General features: G+C 41.8%; 1 protein-coding gene across 2 annotated transcripts in view; it reads left to right on the top strand.

Moving 5' to 3' along the window:
* Positions 1-16417: 16417 nt before the first annotated feature.
* Positions 16418-18402, top strand: part of LAMA4 (laminin subunit alpha 4) — a 144318-nt gene continuing 142333 nt past the window's right edge. For both annotated transcript variants that reach the window (XM_032858354.1, XM_032858353.1), the window contains exon 1: positions 16418-16774. In XM_032858354.1, the coding sequence (XP_032714245.1) occupies positions 16580-16774 (195 nt within the window). In that variant the 5' untranslated portion in view covers positions 16418-16579. The remainder of the gene's footprint in view (positions 16775-18402) is intronic.

Below are 18402 nucleotides of genomic sequence, written 5' to 3'. Positions count from 1 at the left end.
AGGACCCCGAGATCATGACCTGAGTCAAACAAAGGCAGATGCTCAACCAACTGAGCCACCCAGGTGTCTCACAAATAAATAAAATATTAAAAAAAAAAAAAAGAATTTTGAGCCAAGGTAATACTAAGTATGGAATTGTTTTACCCATTTTTTAAAAAATGCCTGTGCTTCTGTGATTACTGTCACACTGATTATGGAACTTGCCAGCAGTAAACCACACAAATGTTTAGTTTCAGGAATCAGAGACAATGTCAGGCAAGAAGCCCACCACCCATTCTGTATGGATCTCACCAAACTTGGCCTTCTCATACTGCTCACTTCTGAATGAATTCAGTGAAATGACACATCAAAATATGTTTAGTAGAAAATGACATTTTTTCCATACATGCATTTAGCAAAATATATTCCTTTACTTCCAGAGGGACCTCAAGAGGTTTCTTCTGGAAAGAAGTTTTGGGACATGTGGGTGGCTCAGTCAGTTAAAAGTCTGCCTTCAGCTCAGATCATAATCCTGGAGTTCATGGATCAAGCCCCTCCTTGGCATGAGGCTCCCTGCTCAGTGGGGAGTCTGTTTCTGCCTCCCCTCCCCACCCCCTGCTCCTACTCTTTAGCTCACTTTCTCTCTCTCTACCAAATAAATAAATAAAACCTTCAGAAAAGAAACAGGGAAGTGTTCTTCGGTCTCATAAGCGGAGAATTGCAGAGGAGCTAGAATTCACAATGTAAGATTTTGAGGAATATTATTTTTTTTAACCTTTGTTTAATTCTGTACATTTTGGTTTGTGAAATCCTGCGTTAGTAGATTCTACTGATTTGACGATGGATGGGAAATGAGATTCAAGAAAAAAAAAAGTATGCCATTATTTGAGCCTCAGTGACTGGTAGAATGGCAATTCTTAAAAGAAAGAAAACATGCAGAAAGTTGTGGGTTAGGAGAGATGATGCATTCCATTCTGAGTACTGAGTTTGATATCAAGATCACTTTGGGGGTATCACTCTCTGTCAGTTGGAAATTCAGGACTAGAGCTTACCAGAATGGTCCTTACCACAGATGAAGATTTCACAGGCATATAAAGAAGCAACAATTAAAGCCAGGGCAGTAGATTAGGTTGGGAAGGAAATGATGAGGAAAGAAGAAAAATGTGAAAGAGAGAACATGTTCTTGTATTTAAGGAGTCGTCAGAAAGCTGAGATGAGAACCAGAGATGCACGTTCCTCTTGAAGCCGGAAGAGGAGAGAGTCTCAACAAGGAAGAAATGTTACCCATGTTGTAAAGCTGAATACCTGAAATAAGGGCATCAAATATATTGATTTGAGGTGATAAGCACATTCCAGAGGACGTTGTTGGCATTGTGGCAAGGACCTAAATCTTACAAAAAGTGTTAAGAATCGAGGGCATGCAGAAAGTGATAGCCAGGAGCACTGACTTAGTACGTCAGCAACAAAGGAGATGAGAAAGCTAGCTTGGCAAACTTAAGGAGTAGCAGAATAGAGGGTATCCTCACATCTCTAAGATGTAGGATGGTCTAAGTTTGTTGTAGGCAAAGGAAGTGATTACAAGTAAAAGGGGGGACAGCTGATAAAGCAAATTTCCAAAGAGGGTGGAAGAGTCTCTGGTAGCTATTGCTAGAAGATAAATCGATACAGCCTTTTTAGAGAGCAATGTGACAATGTATCAGAATTTTAAAATCTATATACCATTGGCAGCAATTTCATAGTACAATTCTGTCCACAGAAAAGCTAATGCAAGTGTACAAGGATATTCTTTATAATATTAGTTGTAATCGCAAAACATTAGAGAAGTTAAATGTTTTCTGATGAAGGAATGTTTAAATAAATCATGTTAGACCTCTTCTACAAACAATACAGTTATTAGAAATAACGAACAAAATATTTATAAGCTGAAATGAAATGAAGCTCAAAACATCTTTCCAATGAACTGTTCAGTTTTACCGGGCCAAGAACCGTGTCTCTTTTCTCACCCTTGTATACCTATGTCCTAGAACAGAGCTTGACCCATAGTAGGTGCTCAGTATCTCAATAAATACTTGTTGAATGGAATGTTAAGTTTTGTTTGTTTGTTTAAGTAGGCTCCATGCCCAGCATGGGCCCTGAACTCACCAGATCAAGACTTGAGCTGAGATCAAGGGTCAGATGCTTAACTGACTAAGGCACTCAAACCGCCTGGAATGTTAAGTTTTTAAAACGTATTGCAGAATAACATGTACATTGATTATGAAAAGATTCACATTTATTTTATATATACATGTATGTGTTTATATTTGTATATGCATAGAAAAAAATTCTGAAAGAATATTCAGCAAATTAAAGTAGTTATCTTTGGATGGGAAGAAGAGGAAGAGACGTAAGTACACTTTTATTTTAAATAACTCTATCTTCTTAAATGTTTACTATCATGAATTTGTTTTATAATTTCCATATGTCAATAAAAGATACAAAATCACTAGAGAAAAATGAAGAAGAGTGCAGTAGGGTGGGTTAGTCTTGGTAAGGGTCAAGCCCCATCTTCCTGAAAGACAGTAGTGGATGATGGTAAAGTTACAGAAAGGGGGGAAAACTAGGGAACCCAGCCATGCATCTCAGTAAAGTAGAAGTCAGTGTCACCCATGAGAGGGAAGGTAGTGGTGACAGACTGGCATCTGAGGGAGGTTGAGAAGTTTCAAACATGAACTCAGTGTTATCACTGGGGAGACCTTGGAGACCATTCAATATAACCACCCACTTTACACTTTACACAAAGCCTTGCCAAAGAACACATGGTTTGGTGCCAGTTCAATACAACGGCTTCTAAAAATATGCAAAAAGCCTTCAAAGCATATGAATAAATGGGTTGTGAGGCATTTGTGAGGACCTTGATAGGGTGAAGAGAAGCCTTCACTGTACTATGGCATTGTGTGTCAATGATAGGCAGCCTGTGAGCTGAGCAGAGACGAGAAGGGGGTGGAGTATGAGAGTGTGGGAGGTAGAGATGAATCCCAGGAGACTGATTATTGTATCGATGATTGAGGGACAGGCCTTTAGAACTGATTGATTCAAATGAGCAATAGTCTATTGGATTGCTCCACTTTTGTCCAAGGAATCTTAGCTATGCTGGTGTCCAGCTAGGTAAGTTGGGTAAAGGTGTTGCCCCAATTGTAAAGGCAGCACCCACTGACTTAATAAAACATGAAGTCTCATCACTGACTCAAAATGTCTGGTAATTCCCAGAATTCTTGGGGTGAATCCTGACCTACCACTTTGAGCAAGTTTAGCTAGCAGCTCAGGCTTTCGTTAAGGCATTGGCTGGTTAAGGCGAAGCATCCTGGCAGTTATTTCTGGAATAGAGGCTCAGCCATTTAGCCAGCCTGCTGGACACTGGACACAAGCTAGATTGCTTGCTATACTACCATGATGTCCAACCATGATATGATAAAGGAATTGCCAGATTGGAGGGTAGACCACAGCATACGGTACTGTCTACCATTCCAAGGAGGGGTCAGGGGCAACCATGTAAGTTATTAAGAGGTGTGGGTATGAAGAGAAAGAGAGGCACAATGTTCTTCTGATCTCTCTATGATTGCTTTGTGTTTTAACGTTCCTGGATTTTTGCTTTTTGTTTATTTCTAAATTTATTTCTTTTTATGATTTATCTTTATATCTATGTCATGCATAGACCAGAAGGATTGAGTTTGCCCGTGTCCTATCTTGGCCATATGTACTACTGAAAGTTATGTAATGGTCTCAAATTCCCTGCTGGTTTATTGGGCTAAATAAGAACACTTTCCATGAAAGACTGAGTTCTATTTAGTCTAAGTAGTTGATTGTGTAAAGTCTGTGAGTAAATAAGGAATCTACACACTAAATTATGTCATACCAATTCCCCATGTTCTTCATCATCCAACACACAAGCAGATGCTCCTTGTTCTTCTATACAGTTCAGTTAAGCCTGTGTCTACACTTGACCTCGAGCTTATGAATTTCATAAACATTTTGTTCACAGCTTACCCTTTCACTTTTTACTAATTGTAATCATACATTTAACATATTCATGCAGGGCAAGGATGAAATGATTCACAGCTAAGAAAAAAGATGGACTAAAGGAAAGGAATGGCATTCTACTTCATTATAACTCAATAAATGTTTTTTGAATGGCCCTGCAGGTGACCTAATGGCTGAGACATCCACCCTATTCTTCCAGTATAGTCACAATTTCCTGTTGCAGTATCCTGTGTAGTTTGCCTGGTCTTTTTCCATCTCTAGCACTACTGATTTGATAGCTTATTGTTCTAGGAAGTACATACCATAGGGCCAGTGAAGGGCTGTATAACAGAGGGGTGACTTGAGGACAGAAGGCATATTTCTAAATGCGTTTCCTTTTGTGGTCTCCAGCAGCATTATTTCTTTTCTGGCCTGTAGTTCTGAGTCTGGCAGAGTTTAAAATAATAACTCATATTTCTCTCCCCTTTGTTGCATTTGATTTGTTACATTAACTGTCCACAGGCTTTCCTGAGGTACCTAAAATATGGCTTCAGGCACAAATCACCAGACCCTGCGTTTGATTATTTCATCAGAGAAGGCCATAGGGTAGTCCTATTAGTGTTACTTTCTAAGCCATTGATCTGCAACTGGCCATGACCAGAACAGTCAATGTCTGGGGATAGGTGCCTTCCTAGAACATAAGAGCCTTGAGGTTGAGTGGGACCTCAGGTGCATCTTGTCTCACTTTTCATTTTACAGAGGAAAGGAGTGAAGGCAAGGGAGCTTAGAAGACTAGCTTGAGGCTGAGACTAGTGAGGTGCAGCCCTGGAATGGAAATACCAGGTCTCCAGCCCACAGTATAGAGCCCTTTCTCATCCCTGTGCTTTCTCTTAGGCCCTCCAGGGAGCTGCTGGTCATCACTCATCATAAAACCCAGTTAAAAACCACTGTGGACTGTTCCCAAAGGCCATCCAGTTGAAATAAGCACAGAAATGTTATGGGCCCATCTTCAGTAGCTAGCTGGAAGAAATAGCTTTTTCAAGGTCTTTAGTACATAATCATATTCACCCAGAAGAAGAATACAAGCATGACCTATGGCAAACCCAATCCTTAAGTTTTGCTCAGGTAAACCATTTAATAAAGAAAGAGAGAGAATAAGCCTTAACTTTAATTCAGTCATTTAATGATTAAATGTATCTCCTTCTAAATATGGGCTCTTTCTCTCCTCTTACCTCATAATCAATTATTTTGTCCTTGATATTTTCATTTTTAAATAAATGTTAATTTAAGAATGATAACAAGTGAATTGTTTTTCAAAATATAAGGGACAGCAATCTTGAACACTTCTCTTTTTGTATGCTTGCTGCTCAGCTATGACTTATTTTGAGTTGTTGAAGTCACAAATGTCAAAGACTGATCACTTTGGGAGTCAGAGGGGATGGGAAGAAATCATGCCAGGCTGAGAAGCTTGAAGATCAGCCTTTGGGTATGGTCTGCTCTCACTGATGTTTCCATCTCTCCCAGCTTCAAGTTGGATGATGGTGTTTACCCCACGGAGTTGTTGGGTGAATTGCTTTGGACAGCGTAGGTGACAGCATTCTGCATGCTCTAAAAAGATGGAAAACGAAAACCAGTATTAAAATGCCATAATTCTGAAAACATTTAGTAATTATAGAGTCTGAATTTGAATGCCTGAGAATACCAGACAGGAAATTGGCCCCTAAATTATGGTCTAGTTCCCTAGAAAAGCCTGTTCATTTCTAGTTACTAGAGAATAAGTTTGAGTCCACAAATGAAAATTCAAATAGAGAACTGAATCAATTAAGGACATGATTCATACTGAAATCACTTTGGACTAAAAGGATGAAGTAATTAAGGATGGCATAGTCGGAGCCATGAATTATCTAGATGGGGCTAAGGATTAAGATGGGACATGTAATGAAGGGCTAGATGCTGTGTTAGTTGATAATGAGACCAGAACCATGTATTAGCCTAAGTAGCAGCCTCTATGAGAAAGGTTAGTAAATATTAAATACTATGTTGATAATAAAGCATCTGCAATCAAGTTATTGTTTCCAGATATTAAAACTACTGAAAGAAAAGTGAAAAATACTTATTGAATTATGTTATAGATAACAAAGAATTCTATTAACTTTATAATTATCAGCCTTTTTTTCTAGTTTTCTCTAGAACACATTAGTCATATAACAAAAGTAATAATATTAGTGTTATTAGTAATAACAATAGCAGCTAAAGTGTATTGAGTGGTCACTATGTTTCAAGCATTATTCCAGGAAATTTATGTGCATTATCTTACTTTACCCTCACAAAAACCCTATGAGACAGATACACTTCCCACTTTATAGATGTGGCAGCTGAGACTTTGAGAATGAAATCGCTTCCCAAGATCACACAGTTAGTAAGTAGGAAAATTGAGGGGTACAAACAGACAATCTAAGTCTGTAGATTGGCTTTTTAAAAACTACATCTAATTTCTCTTTTAATGAAGACCTACAGATTGACAAACTTATGGAAAAACAATGTATTTCATATATAAATTTTGCTTTTATGATGACTTCCTCCAGAAGACTAACATGGCTGCTTTGCAAACCAGCATCTTCTATTTCTCCCTGATACACTCATCACAGTCTCTTTCAAAAAATCACATGTTTCTCAACTTCCTACTATTCTTGTATCAGAATCCCTTTGATTGTCAGTAAAGGAAAAACTAACTCAAATTGGCAATAAAAGGTATATCTTGGCCCATGAAAATGAAAGTTCGGAGGTAAATATGATTTCAGGGCTAAATAACATCTTTCAGGACCCATTTTATCCAACTTTTACTCTGTCTTCTGTGGGGTAATTTTCTCTTAAAAAACGGCTTCCCTTGGAATTGCTAATGACTCCAGGGGAAACAAAGTCTCTCTTTTATATACAAAAGAGAAAAGCTGCCCACCTCTAGAAGCTCTCTTCAAAAAAACCTGATAAACCCCTTTCCAGACGACCCCAGCAAACCTCTCCTTCCATCTGATTGACCTGTTGGTCATATGACCATCTCTGACCCTATAATTATGTTCCACTATAGGATGGGATTCCAGTGATTCATTTAGATCTGAAACAAATGCCCCACACCCAGAAAATGAGACACAGGTCCTATGTGTAGGAGGTATGAATTTTCCATGGAAAATAAGAGTTGTTACTGAAGCTTTTTTAATGTCTGCTAGAGTTCCCATCATCATCTCTCGGGTCCCAATAATGTCAGGGTAAGAACTAGTCTAGAAATCCCAATAGAGAAATTTGGCTGTATTTAAATGCAATAACCTATGTTTATGGATTATTTTATTAGTAAGAAACTGCATGGACTATGATCCCAAATATCATAATTGTCTGTTTTTACATATGTATGTATTATTTATTATACACACACACAAACACACACACACACGTATATGTATATATATATTTCTCTTTAATCATTAAAAAGGAAAAAAATCCTTGGGAATTGATTTAATAAGAAATATTATCTTTTTCTAATGTTTATTTTTTCTGATAATCTCTACACCCAATGTGGGGCTTGAACTCATGACCTGGAGATCAAAAGTCCCATACTCTTCCCACTGAACCAGCCAGGCACACTAGAAATATTATCTTTTCATTAAATAAAGAAAATAAGTTAAGCACTTAGTTTCAGATAAATGTAATTAAAATCATCATGGGCCTTTTGAGAAAATAAATGAGGGAGGACAAAGGAAGAAGAAGAAAAAGAAAAGAAAGCAAGACTAAGAGAGAAAGAAAGGGGAAAACCATTAATGGGTTATTTGGAAGTAATCAAAATAGTCAAAGTAGACCCAGGGCAGTTAATTAGTAAACTTTACTAATGGATGTGGTATGTGATGGATAGAAGCTATCTCATAGGAATTACTATCAGGCAATACCTTCCACTGACAGTAGAGCCAACGTATTGTGGCCTGGTAAACTCATGATGGTGTGTGCTGACTTGGAAACAGTGTAAAACACCGCATTCTTTCCCTCCAATAGGAGGGGCTGACTCCATTCAAGCTAAAATTCATCTCAGCTTTAAGGATATATTGGTTTTACAAGTTGAGATGTGTGGATTGCCCCAGGAATGAGGAGTTGTGTTTAGGGGACACAGTGACAGATCATAAGATTTATTCTCTTTGTCCCCTGAGGCCTAAATTGTTATTGCAACAACCTCCCATTGGTCCTCTGGGCTCCTGTCTCTCCACTCCAGAGCGCCTTCCTCCTGGTTATCTGATTAACCCTTCTTAACTCCCCTGTGATCATCTCTCTCTCTTCTAGTAGTAAACCAGTGATCAGATCCATATCTATCTTTTCCATATTATCTCTCATTATCCACCCAAACAAACTTTGCACAATGCTCAGGTAATCTGCCCTTGCTCTTACCTGAATATGCATGTGATTTCCCATTCTATTCCTGTGTCTCTGCTGTTCCATTTGCCTGAAATTCCCTTCTCCATGCCCTACCCCCACCCATCTTCCAATACCTAATTCCTCTGCCTGTGTGGAGATCCAGCTCCAATCTATAGTGCTTTCTCTTCTCATTGAGCTCAAAGTATCCCTCCCTGCTTTAACACCCAAGAGCAATGGATTTGTGCCCATCTGGAACACCTACTGACTTGAATTATAGTACCTGAATGCTATAAATCTCCCTTATTAGAGTATAAGAAAAAGTTATTACACAGCATTATCCACAGTGCCTTTCACTAAGTAGATCCCTGTGAAAAGGCAGTGTGTGTTTTATGTGTTATGTGTTATGAATATGTAATGTTTTCAAAACAAGTATTTAAGTAAAGGAATAGAGTGTAAGAATGGGATCTAAGGAGCATCTCAAAAAAATCTTCTGACACTAAGCTTTTCATCATTTCCATTCCTCTAACTGGCTCTTCCTTTCCATCTAGTAGTGACAAATCAACCATTCAAGTCTGCTCAGGCCAAAAAGATCAGGTCCTTTCTTATTCTCATTCCCCATATCCAGAAAATCTTACTGGTTCTACATTCAAAATAGATCCAGAATTTGATGACCTCTCAGCTCTAATGTTAACGTTGTGGACCAAGCCCCTATCGTCTCTCACCTGAATTGTTGCCATAGCTTCTAAGTGGTCTCCCTGGCTCCTCTCTCTTCTCTTTCCCTCTACCCCTCTTTCCACGCGAAAGACAAAATAAGTCCAGTGATGTTACTTCCATGCACAGAACCCTCTAATATTTCCCATCTCCCTCAGGGCCAAAGTTTTTATAATTGTCTTGATGTTCCTACATAATCCATCCCCCACAGCCCCTTACCTTTGAGACTATTTCCAACTACTCTGCCTCCATCATTTTATTCTTGCCTCTTCCTCAACAAGGCAAGCAAGCTTTCCATCCTCCACAACCTTTTTCCCCACAGCACTTTCCATTTGACACACTGTATTCCATGTATACATATTCCTCTTGCTTGATTGTTTATTCTCTCTCTCTCTCCTACGCTTGCCTCAATTAGAATGTAAACTTCATGAAGGCAGAAATTTTTGTCTGATTTCTACTCTGCCCTCTCCTCAGGGCTGAGAAAAGTGCCAATTACCAAGTAGACATTGCAAAATATTTGTTGAGTGAATGGATGATGAATAAATCTTAGAATGCTAAATATTCAGGAGCTATAGATCGACCACCTAACAGATATGGTGGACAATGACTTGAGACTCTCCTAAAGGTCTGAATCTGTACATTTGAACTTTTAGAGCCAGATCAATTTCTCACTTGTTAGAGAAGCAATAACTGTACTTTAATTCCAAACTGTAAAGCACAGTGCAAATTTGAGACATTTATTATGGTTATGCTCAGTTCTGACATTTTTTTCCAAAACCAGTTGATTTCCCAAGGTGAACACATCCAGCATGCATTTTCTAGAAGACAACGCAAGGGATACAGAGCTAGATTGCAGAGAGCTTTTGAGTTAGACTCTTAAAGACCCATTTCTGCCACTGCTTATACAAAGTAGGTTAGAACACATTTTAACTCCCGCCCTGCTTATATACCCACCATGGTGACAGCAATCCTTCTCTTAAGGAAACTTCTCTTCCTTTTGTGGTGCTTGGGTTGGAATGGGTGCAAGGATATAAGAATCCAGTGTCTTGGGTCTCTTCTATTGAATGTTGCCCAATTCTCCTTAATTGTATCATTCCATTATCCAGTCCCAGGAGCTCCTGTTTTATATTGATCTCATCACTGATATAATGGATGTTGACACCCCTGTTCTCAGTTGATTACTTTACCACCAAACAATGATCACTTCCCCTTAGCCTGATAAAGTAATTATCCTGGTGGACCTAAGCGCTGGCCACAGTCAAGGTGGTCAATAATCTTTGTTAGGACCATTCTCTCTCCATCTGCTGGTTTCCCCTGTTTCTCCATCAGGCTACACCACTAGGATCAGGATGTTCTCATCGCTATTATCATTCCCCAGTGCAATCCAGGCCCTCCTCTTCACTGTAGGATCCCTGTCCTAAGGGCTTACAGAGCCAGTGTGAGAAGAAAGGGTTTCCCAGCCTCCTATTGGTCTCCTAGTGAGGCCCTCTAGTCAAGGTCCCATCTGTCCCTGAGAATCCTCCCCACATGCAAATCTGAACACCATGAGTTTCTCACAGTAACATACTGAGGTTACAGTGAACTCAGTGGAGGAAAAGCTTAAAAATACTATGCACATTGTGATTCCTTTTTGTTTTTGTTCTTTTTTTTTCCTAAGATTTATTTATTTATTGCAGAGAGAGAGAGAAAAACAGTGCATGAATGAGGGGAGGGGTAAAGGGAGAGGGAGAGAGAGAATCTCAAGCAGATTCCCTGCTGAGCATGGAGCTCAGTGCAAGGCTAGATTTCACCACCCTAAGATCATGACCTGAGCCAAAATCAAGAGTCAGAGGCTCAACTGACTGAGACATCCAGGTGCCCCATTTTGATTTGGTTTTGTATGAAAAAGTAGGATATATAAAATACATTTCATGCACGTACAAAATATATATCAAATAGAATGCATAAAATATTTAAAAACATGGTACAGATGCAAAAAAAAAATTGATATGGATGCAATAGAAGTCTGAAGGTATTTACTCCCAAACATTTCCAGTGTTTTAAATCTTTACCCTAGAATGTTGTGATTCCTGGTGACCACTATATCTTCTTTTTTTGCTATCTGTAATTTTCAATTTGACTACAATTACAACTGCTACATTTTAAATTTTTCAAATGCAACCATGATTATGTCATTCTTGGGCTTCAATTTCTTCACTTAAAATTTAAAAGGTGATGACAGTTTTGTGCTGAGGTTGATCAGAGAAGTAAGGGCGAGCTATCACCTGCCCTGAGGTCTCTGACAGTCAAGTGGCAAGAAGAAAAGGTGGAGAGTGGTGTCTCTTTTCTGCTGACACCCCCTCCTCTCAGGCTATGCTTCTCCTCTGTGGATGACTCTGGTGGGAGTCCAGCCATGTGAGGAGGAGCGAAAGCAAGAGAGCCAGGCGACCATGGGGACTTCTAAGTGTTGTTCTTCCCGCCATGGGTCATTGTACCTATACATAACAATATTGTTATTGTACATTTCAAAACCAGTGAAGAGGGTCTACCTCTTGTTAAGTTCTCACCACAATGGAATGTAAACATTTTGTTAGCTTAAAAGAAGTTGTTCTTCCTCCCATGGGTTTCCTCAGGCTTTTGTTCAGGACCTCCATGGGACTGTGACAAGCTCTTCAGTGTTCAGACTGGCAGGAGAGAAGACCCCCATGTAGCCTGGGGCTTGGACAGAGGAAAAGCTGAAAGACCAGAGCAGGCTGGGAAGCTTTCTTCTCCCTCAGGCTGTCCCAGGCCCTAAAGGCAAAGACTATGTGCCCTGAACAGGCACGCAAGGAGCCTTCAGAATCCCATGACTCTCTCACCTGTCCTGTGGCCGCAAGTCTCTGATATGATGGCTCCTCTGCAAAAGGCAGATTTCCTTCCTCTCATCACGGAGGACTCAGCAAGGTTGCCCCCTTCTTCCAGCCAGTAGAGTCCCCGGAAAGGCCTTGCTCTGTTTAGTTTATTAGCAGCTCATCTGGACTTTGTCTTTGAATTCCTGTTAACCACTTTGCATTCCTTACAGGGTTGACTTACAGTGCACCTCCGTGGACTCTTAATTCCTTCAGAGTTAGAATATTTTTTTTAATCATCCTTCCTTCAGCATGTAACCTGCCATTCTGAAGTGTTCAACAAACGCAGAGTAAATAAGTGAATACAAGAGCTCATGAGTAACTAAATAAAGGATGGATGGATGGATGGATGGATGGATAGATGGATGGATGGAAAGGATGTAGAAAGCACATGCTAAAAGCCAAATGAGGCTGTGATAAGTGTCATAGCCCAGAGAGGAAGCATAGCTAGCACAGGCTGTCCACATCCTGAACAAAAGTCTGACAAAACAAATGGGAGGAGGAATGGCTTTTAGAAGTCCCCACACTCTCCTAGCTTTCATGTTCTCGCTCCTCCTCATGTGGCTGGACTCCCACCAGAGTCATCCACAGAGGAGAAGCACAGCCTGAGAGGAGAGGGGTATCAGCAGAAAAGAGACACCACTCTCCACCTTTCCTTCCTGCCACTTGACTGTCAGAGACCTCATGGCAGGTGATAGCTCGCCCTTGCTTCTCTAACCAACCTCATCACAAAATTATCACTAGTACACAGTCCCACAACAATCCTGTCTAATTATGTCCAAGATTAGTGCCTAAAAATCCGAAATAGCATCTGACGTGACTTTCTATTTACAGAAGGGCATATGGGATGCATTAACAACACCCTTGCTGGATCCTCGGATGCTGTGGACAGGCCCAACAAGTGCTGAAAGGAGGGGGCAGACCTGATACTCATCTGCTGATAAGTGCACCCACTGGGGGACTCAGAAGGGAATTCCAGAACATTCTTTTGATAAATCCTCCAAGCCACCAGATCTGCTGCTGCCAGCACTAAAAATAGTTGGGTGTAGTTGAGAAAGCATTGGTCTGGAAGTGGGAAGGTGTGGGGCCCTCATCCTGCTCATGAACTGGCTTTATGTCCTTGCCATTTAACCTGTTCGCCTCCCAATGTGCTCTCTTCTGAGCATCAGGGATTACGGAGCAGCACTCCTTTGATCACGGGGCAGGTGGGGTTCCCCAGGGAGATAATGAACCTGAAAGTATTTGGCCAACGCCAACTCCAGTCTCAGGAGACGAGTGCAAGGAAGGGTCATGATAAGAAAGCCGCCACACTGAGGACACTCTGTCTGTTGTCAGTCTGTCATTGTAGCAGGAGTAAAATCCTCCCACACTCCGGATTTTGATGGTCTGTAGGTGGCCCTTCAGTGAGGAGATGAGTCCCTCTGTTCTACTCCCTCCTAACTTTCTGTGCAACAGTCAGCCATGCTCTCGTCTTGCCTGCCCTGCCCTATGGCTCCCTCATCCATGACCGCCGCATACGCGTTTAATATGAAGAAGGCCTACACGGCAGCCAGAAATGTGAATGGCTATTCTCAGCAAATGTGAGGTTACCCAAGCCTCAGGATAAATAAACATGGTTATTTTTCCTCTTTAAAAATAGTTATTCTGTTCTTTTTTAAGACTTTGAAATAGAGTATAGTTAAATAGTCTATGACTATGCGCCAGGCTGTATTCATACTTTACCAACATTATTTCATTTACGATTCATAGTAATTCAGTGAAAGACGCATCATTGACCCCTTTTGCTTTACAGATGAGGAAACTAACATCCAGAGAGACGACGTGTGTGCCAAGCTCCCAGAGCTGTAAACAGACCCGTGATTTAAATCTTATTTTATTTTGTACAAAATCCATACTCTTGTGTATTATGCCTTTAGCCTCAAAAATAACAGTATCCACAAAAAGAAGATGAGGAGGAAAGATTGGAAGTACATATTTAATCAGTAATCAAATTTCGTGGGTCTTGGACAAATACACTCTCACCCCTACTACTCAGGCCTTTCCCAGAACCTGAACACGGCGTTGTGCGTAAAGAGAAGAGACCCAAGTCAAACACAAAGTGTGTGACTGATTGACAGTTAGTGAAGAACAGGACATAATCCTTCAGAAAACAAATGTGAACAATTTTTGTGTACTGAAGAGGTCTTTCTCTGAAGTCAGAATGTGATATTACTGCTATTATTATTATTTTATTATTACTTAAAGTTTTTTCAAGAGAGGATGGGCGAAGATAATTGAACAACATTTTTTCCTCTTAGACCCTAGCCATCTTGCCTCCCAACATCACTCTCTTCAAGGACCAACCAAACTTTTTTAGGTACTTTCACTTACTTTAGTATTTTTAGGTATTTTTAGGTACTTTCACTTAATTTAGTGCGTAATCCAGTGTATGTTGCTGACGATCATAGTTTAGCTTACTGGTTTATCCCAATACTATCTGTATATCTTAAAATGAAAACGTTACAAATACTTGAGAATATATGAGAACTTTGTGGTTCTACCAGGTTAGGCACTTTTGTCTCATATCATTTTATTGTTCAAAATCAATGACTTTGGGGCATCTGGGTGGCTCAGTAGGTTAAGCGTCTGCCTTTGGCTCAGGTCATGATCCCAAGGTCCCACATCAGGCTCTCTGTTCAGCGGCAAGGAAGGGAGGATCAACTTCTCACTCTTCCTCTGCCCCTCTTCCCAGTTTGTGTTCTCTCTCTCTCAAATAAAGAAAAATATCTTTGAAAAGAGTCAGTGATCTTAGCATCAAATAGTAGCACTTTCACCACTTTCCCATTACCAAATGTATGTAATGATACCTATCTTGTGGGATTATAGCAATGATGACATTAAATGAGATAATTTATGCAAACGTTTTGGCAGATAGAAAGTACTTAAAAATGGGAATTTCTCTCCTACTCTGAATTTGTGTCCTTTATTTTGTGAGTTTAGTGTGGTGTAGATGTAAAAGACAGTTTTGTTATCTGTTATGTCCCCGTACAAACCTTAGCTTAGCTTTCTACCAGTTGTGTAAGGTTGGGCAAATGTCTTATCCTAGTCTCTCAGAACCTCCTCCTCCTTTTTTTTTTTTTTTTTTTTTTTTTGGTTAAAAGGAAATAATTTTCCTCTTTTCCAGGAATCTGTGAGTCTGCAAAATAACATACATAAAGTATCTGACATATATTTGGTACAAAACAAATGAGTGGGTTTTTTTCTTAGATAAAGTAACTTCTGTCCTATAAAACAGAGCTAATGATTAGGTTTCATGAAGATGCTTTATTGCATGATTATGGATAATTTCAAACATCTAGAGACTTGGGTATCATTTTATGGTTGCTTCATCTAATCCTTTGTAAGCCATGTTTGGGTCTTCTGGGAAGGTTTTAAGCTCCATTACGAAGCCAAAGTAAGCCAAGGTACCTATCAGCCGCAGCGACCACTGACCCAGCCACAGGGGCACCCCCAGCACAACTGTAGCCAACTTGGCCCAAAGTCTAAGAAAGGTTTCATGACTCACACAGATGTAGTAGGCATGAGATTACAGGCCTAGAGGAAGAGGCCGGGGCTGTGGGCAGTATATTTGACAGGCTCATACACTGCAAGCCTTGTTCCGGAGCCCTCACAAAGCACCTCTTTAGGATGAAAACAAGATGTTCTTTGTAAATAAAAGTTCATGCATTTGCGTAATGAAGTCATTTTCCAGCGCTGCAGTAAAAGATACTCTTCTCCCAAGCCCCCTGGGTGAGGACTGTCAGGAGGAAGACCGTGGCCAGCCAGTCTCAATGAAGACAGCTCAAAGAGTGAAGCATTCCATCTTTAGAAAATGAAAATCCTTGCTCAAGAAAGTGGGTGCCCTCCCCCTCTGCCATCCCAGTGAGATTGCCTCCTTCTGGCTCCAGCCCCTGGAATCCCTTTCCCACTCACTTCCTTGTAAACTAGGGGGCCACGTAAGAGATCTAGATAAATACAGATAAGACATGGGGCACCGTGACTAAAGAAATAAGAGATGTGAGGAAGCAATCACAAAAGCTGAATATTCCCGGGGTCCCTTGGAGAGGCTCCAAACTGGGAGAGGAGGGGGAGGGCAGGCCAGGGAAAGGCCCAGAGCTCGGTGTGTGAAATGCCAGTTGGAGTGGGAGGGCCTAGAAGTGGAAGGTGAAAAGGGAGTGGTGCGAATGGATGTGAGGAGGAAGGCAGGACAGCGCAGCCCTCAGTCCCCACCCGCCCGGGACAGGAGGTGGCCGGCGGGGCTCTCCCCAACCCCGTCTGCCTTTTGATGCTCAGCCTTAAGCTTCGTCCATCTATACGCCCTTCAGCCGGAGCCTCTGGGGAGAGAGAAAGCGAGAGAGAAAGTGAGAGAGGCAAACGGAGGGGGAAGAAGGAAAAGAGGAGGGAGAAGTGGGGAAGAGGGACTCGGGCTGCGCGCTCGCTCTCCGTTCTTGACAAAGTTGCTCCCCGGGCCGCCTTGACTTCCCGCATCTGGACACGGCGGAGGCCGGGAAGGAAGGGCAAGCGAGGCACCGCCGCCCCACGGTGCGGGGGGGACCGACGAGGACAAGCCGCCGCCGAGTCCCAGGCAGGTCCTGCTGGATGTCAGCGGAGTGATGGCTGTGAGCTCAGCCCGGGGCTCAGTCCTGCCGCTGTGGCTCCTCTGGGGCGCTGCCTGCGCCGCCGCCGCGGCCGGGAACGACCACGCTTTTCCTTTTGACATTGAAGGGAGCTCAGCGGTCGGCAGACAAGACCCGCCCGAGACCAGCGAGCCCCGCGTGGCTCCCGGAAGCCTGCCGCCTGCTGCCAAGGTACAGTGTCCCTGCCCTTGTCACCCTGCCGCGGCACCTGCGCGCCGCGGTCTGCGGGCGCCACTCTCCCGTCCCTGTCTCTCCCCTCCTCTTCCCCCCCTCCCCCATCCGCCTTGGGAGCTTCACCTGCACCAGGTCGGTTGCGAAACTTGAAGAGTTTTACTTGGTTCAGTTGGATAGGGACGTCCTGCATTGCGAGTTGAGGCCTTGGAACATGTCACTGTTGAAACTAGCAGAAGTGCATGTGTCCTGTGTCCTCGGAGTGGGGCTGCTTAGACTCTCACCTGAGGCGGCAGTGGCACTTCTGTGACTCTGCCACTCGCATGTGCCAGGAGAGTCATTTTTGTCAAGCCACAGCTCCTAACGCGTGTGCTCTGTCCCTGGCTTCCTGCTCCTCTGTGATGTTGGGACAATAGAAACAATACTGCGGACCAATCCTTTTGGCATAAATCAAACAGAAGGTTCTCTGCCACGGGGGAGAGTGAGCGAGTGGCTGAGGGTGTTGGGATACTACAGAATCTGTTGGGAAACTGCAGAGCTGATACTTGAAATAGACGGGAGCCATTATATTCCAGAAGCGAGAAGTTGTGATGAAAATCAAGCCCCATGCCAAAAGTTAAAATGATCAGGATATGATACTGATGATATGGTTATGCAAAGAGCTGCTGTTTGAATACCTTGTAATAGTTTTTATGTTGAAAGCACAACCAAAATGTAGAAATTGGGTAAAGAATGAATCCAGACTAAGTGATTTAAGAGTCCCCTGAGCCAAAATGGACAAGAGCATGTCCAGTGCGTGGGAGATGCTAAGTAGGAGGAAAATGAAGTCACCTAAGTTCATGGGAAAGGAAGGAGCAGTGGACCTAACATCACACACACACACACACACACACACACACGCACGCACACACACACACACTATAGCTATGGTTCTAGCAGCTATAGAACCAAAGCAGTCATGTTGATTGACACCATTTCTAACAAGAACTGAAGTCTAGATTATTGCTATTAATCCTACTAATGGTTAGTTGAACGGTAGTTCTTAATTATTATTACCAAAAGAAGGTGCATGAAGATGGTCCTTCTCCAGGAGTAAGCCACACCCATACCCCCCCCAAAAAGAGGGAGGGGAGGTAGGGCCAGAACTTACCAACCTCCCACTGCAGTGCTAAAAGTAACCTCTATGTGAAAGAGGGGGACAGGCCTCTGCTCAGCTTTGTACTCCCAGGAGTGGGGAGAAACCAGACCAGGAGAGTCACCAAACTCCACAGGCTGGGGATTAACCCCCCCCCAGGGAAGCATTATTTCCACCTGTTGCTTTGAGCACGGAGAGTCTCAGAATGAAATGCCCGAGAGTAGGGTTGCCCTTGTATTAAGATAAAATACAAGACATCTAATTAAATTTGAATTTCAGATAGCAACAAATAGATTTTTTGTATATGTCTCAAATACTGTGCAGGATATATTTACAGTAAAAAAAATTATTTATTATTTATCTGAAATTCAGACTTACCTAGGCATTCTGTATTTTTACCTGCTAATTTTAAAGAGATGGACACATATAACTTTTTGCAACACTCAAACCACAAAAAGTAAGACAATAATTATTTGATTTTCAGGGAAACTTA

This window comes from Lontra canadensis, unplaced genomic scaffold, assembly GCF_010015895.1.
Source record: "Lontra canadensis isolate GAN:19392208 unplaced genomic scaffold, GSC_riverotter_1.0 scaffold14, whole genome shotgun sequence".
Classification (NCBI taxonomy): Eukaryota; Metazoa; Chordata; class Mammalia; order Carnivora; family Mustelidae; genus Lontra; species Lontra canadensis.
Note: the sequence above shows the minus strand (reverse complement) of the source record. Positions and strands in the feature narration are given on the sequence as shown.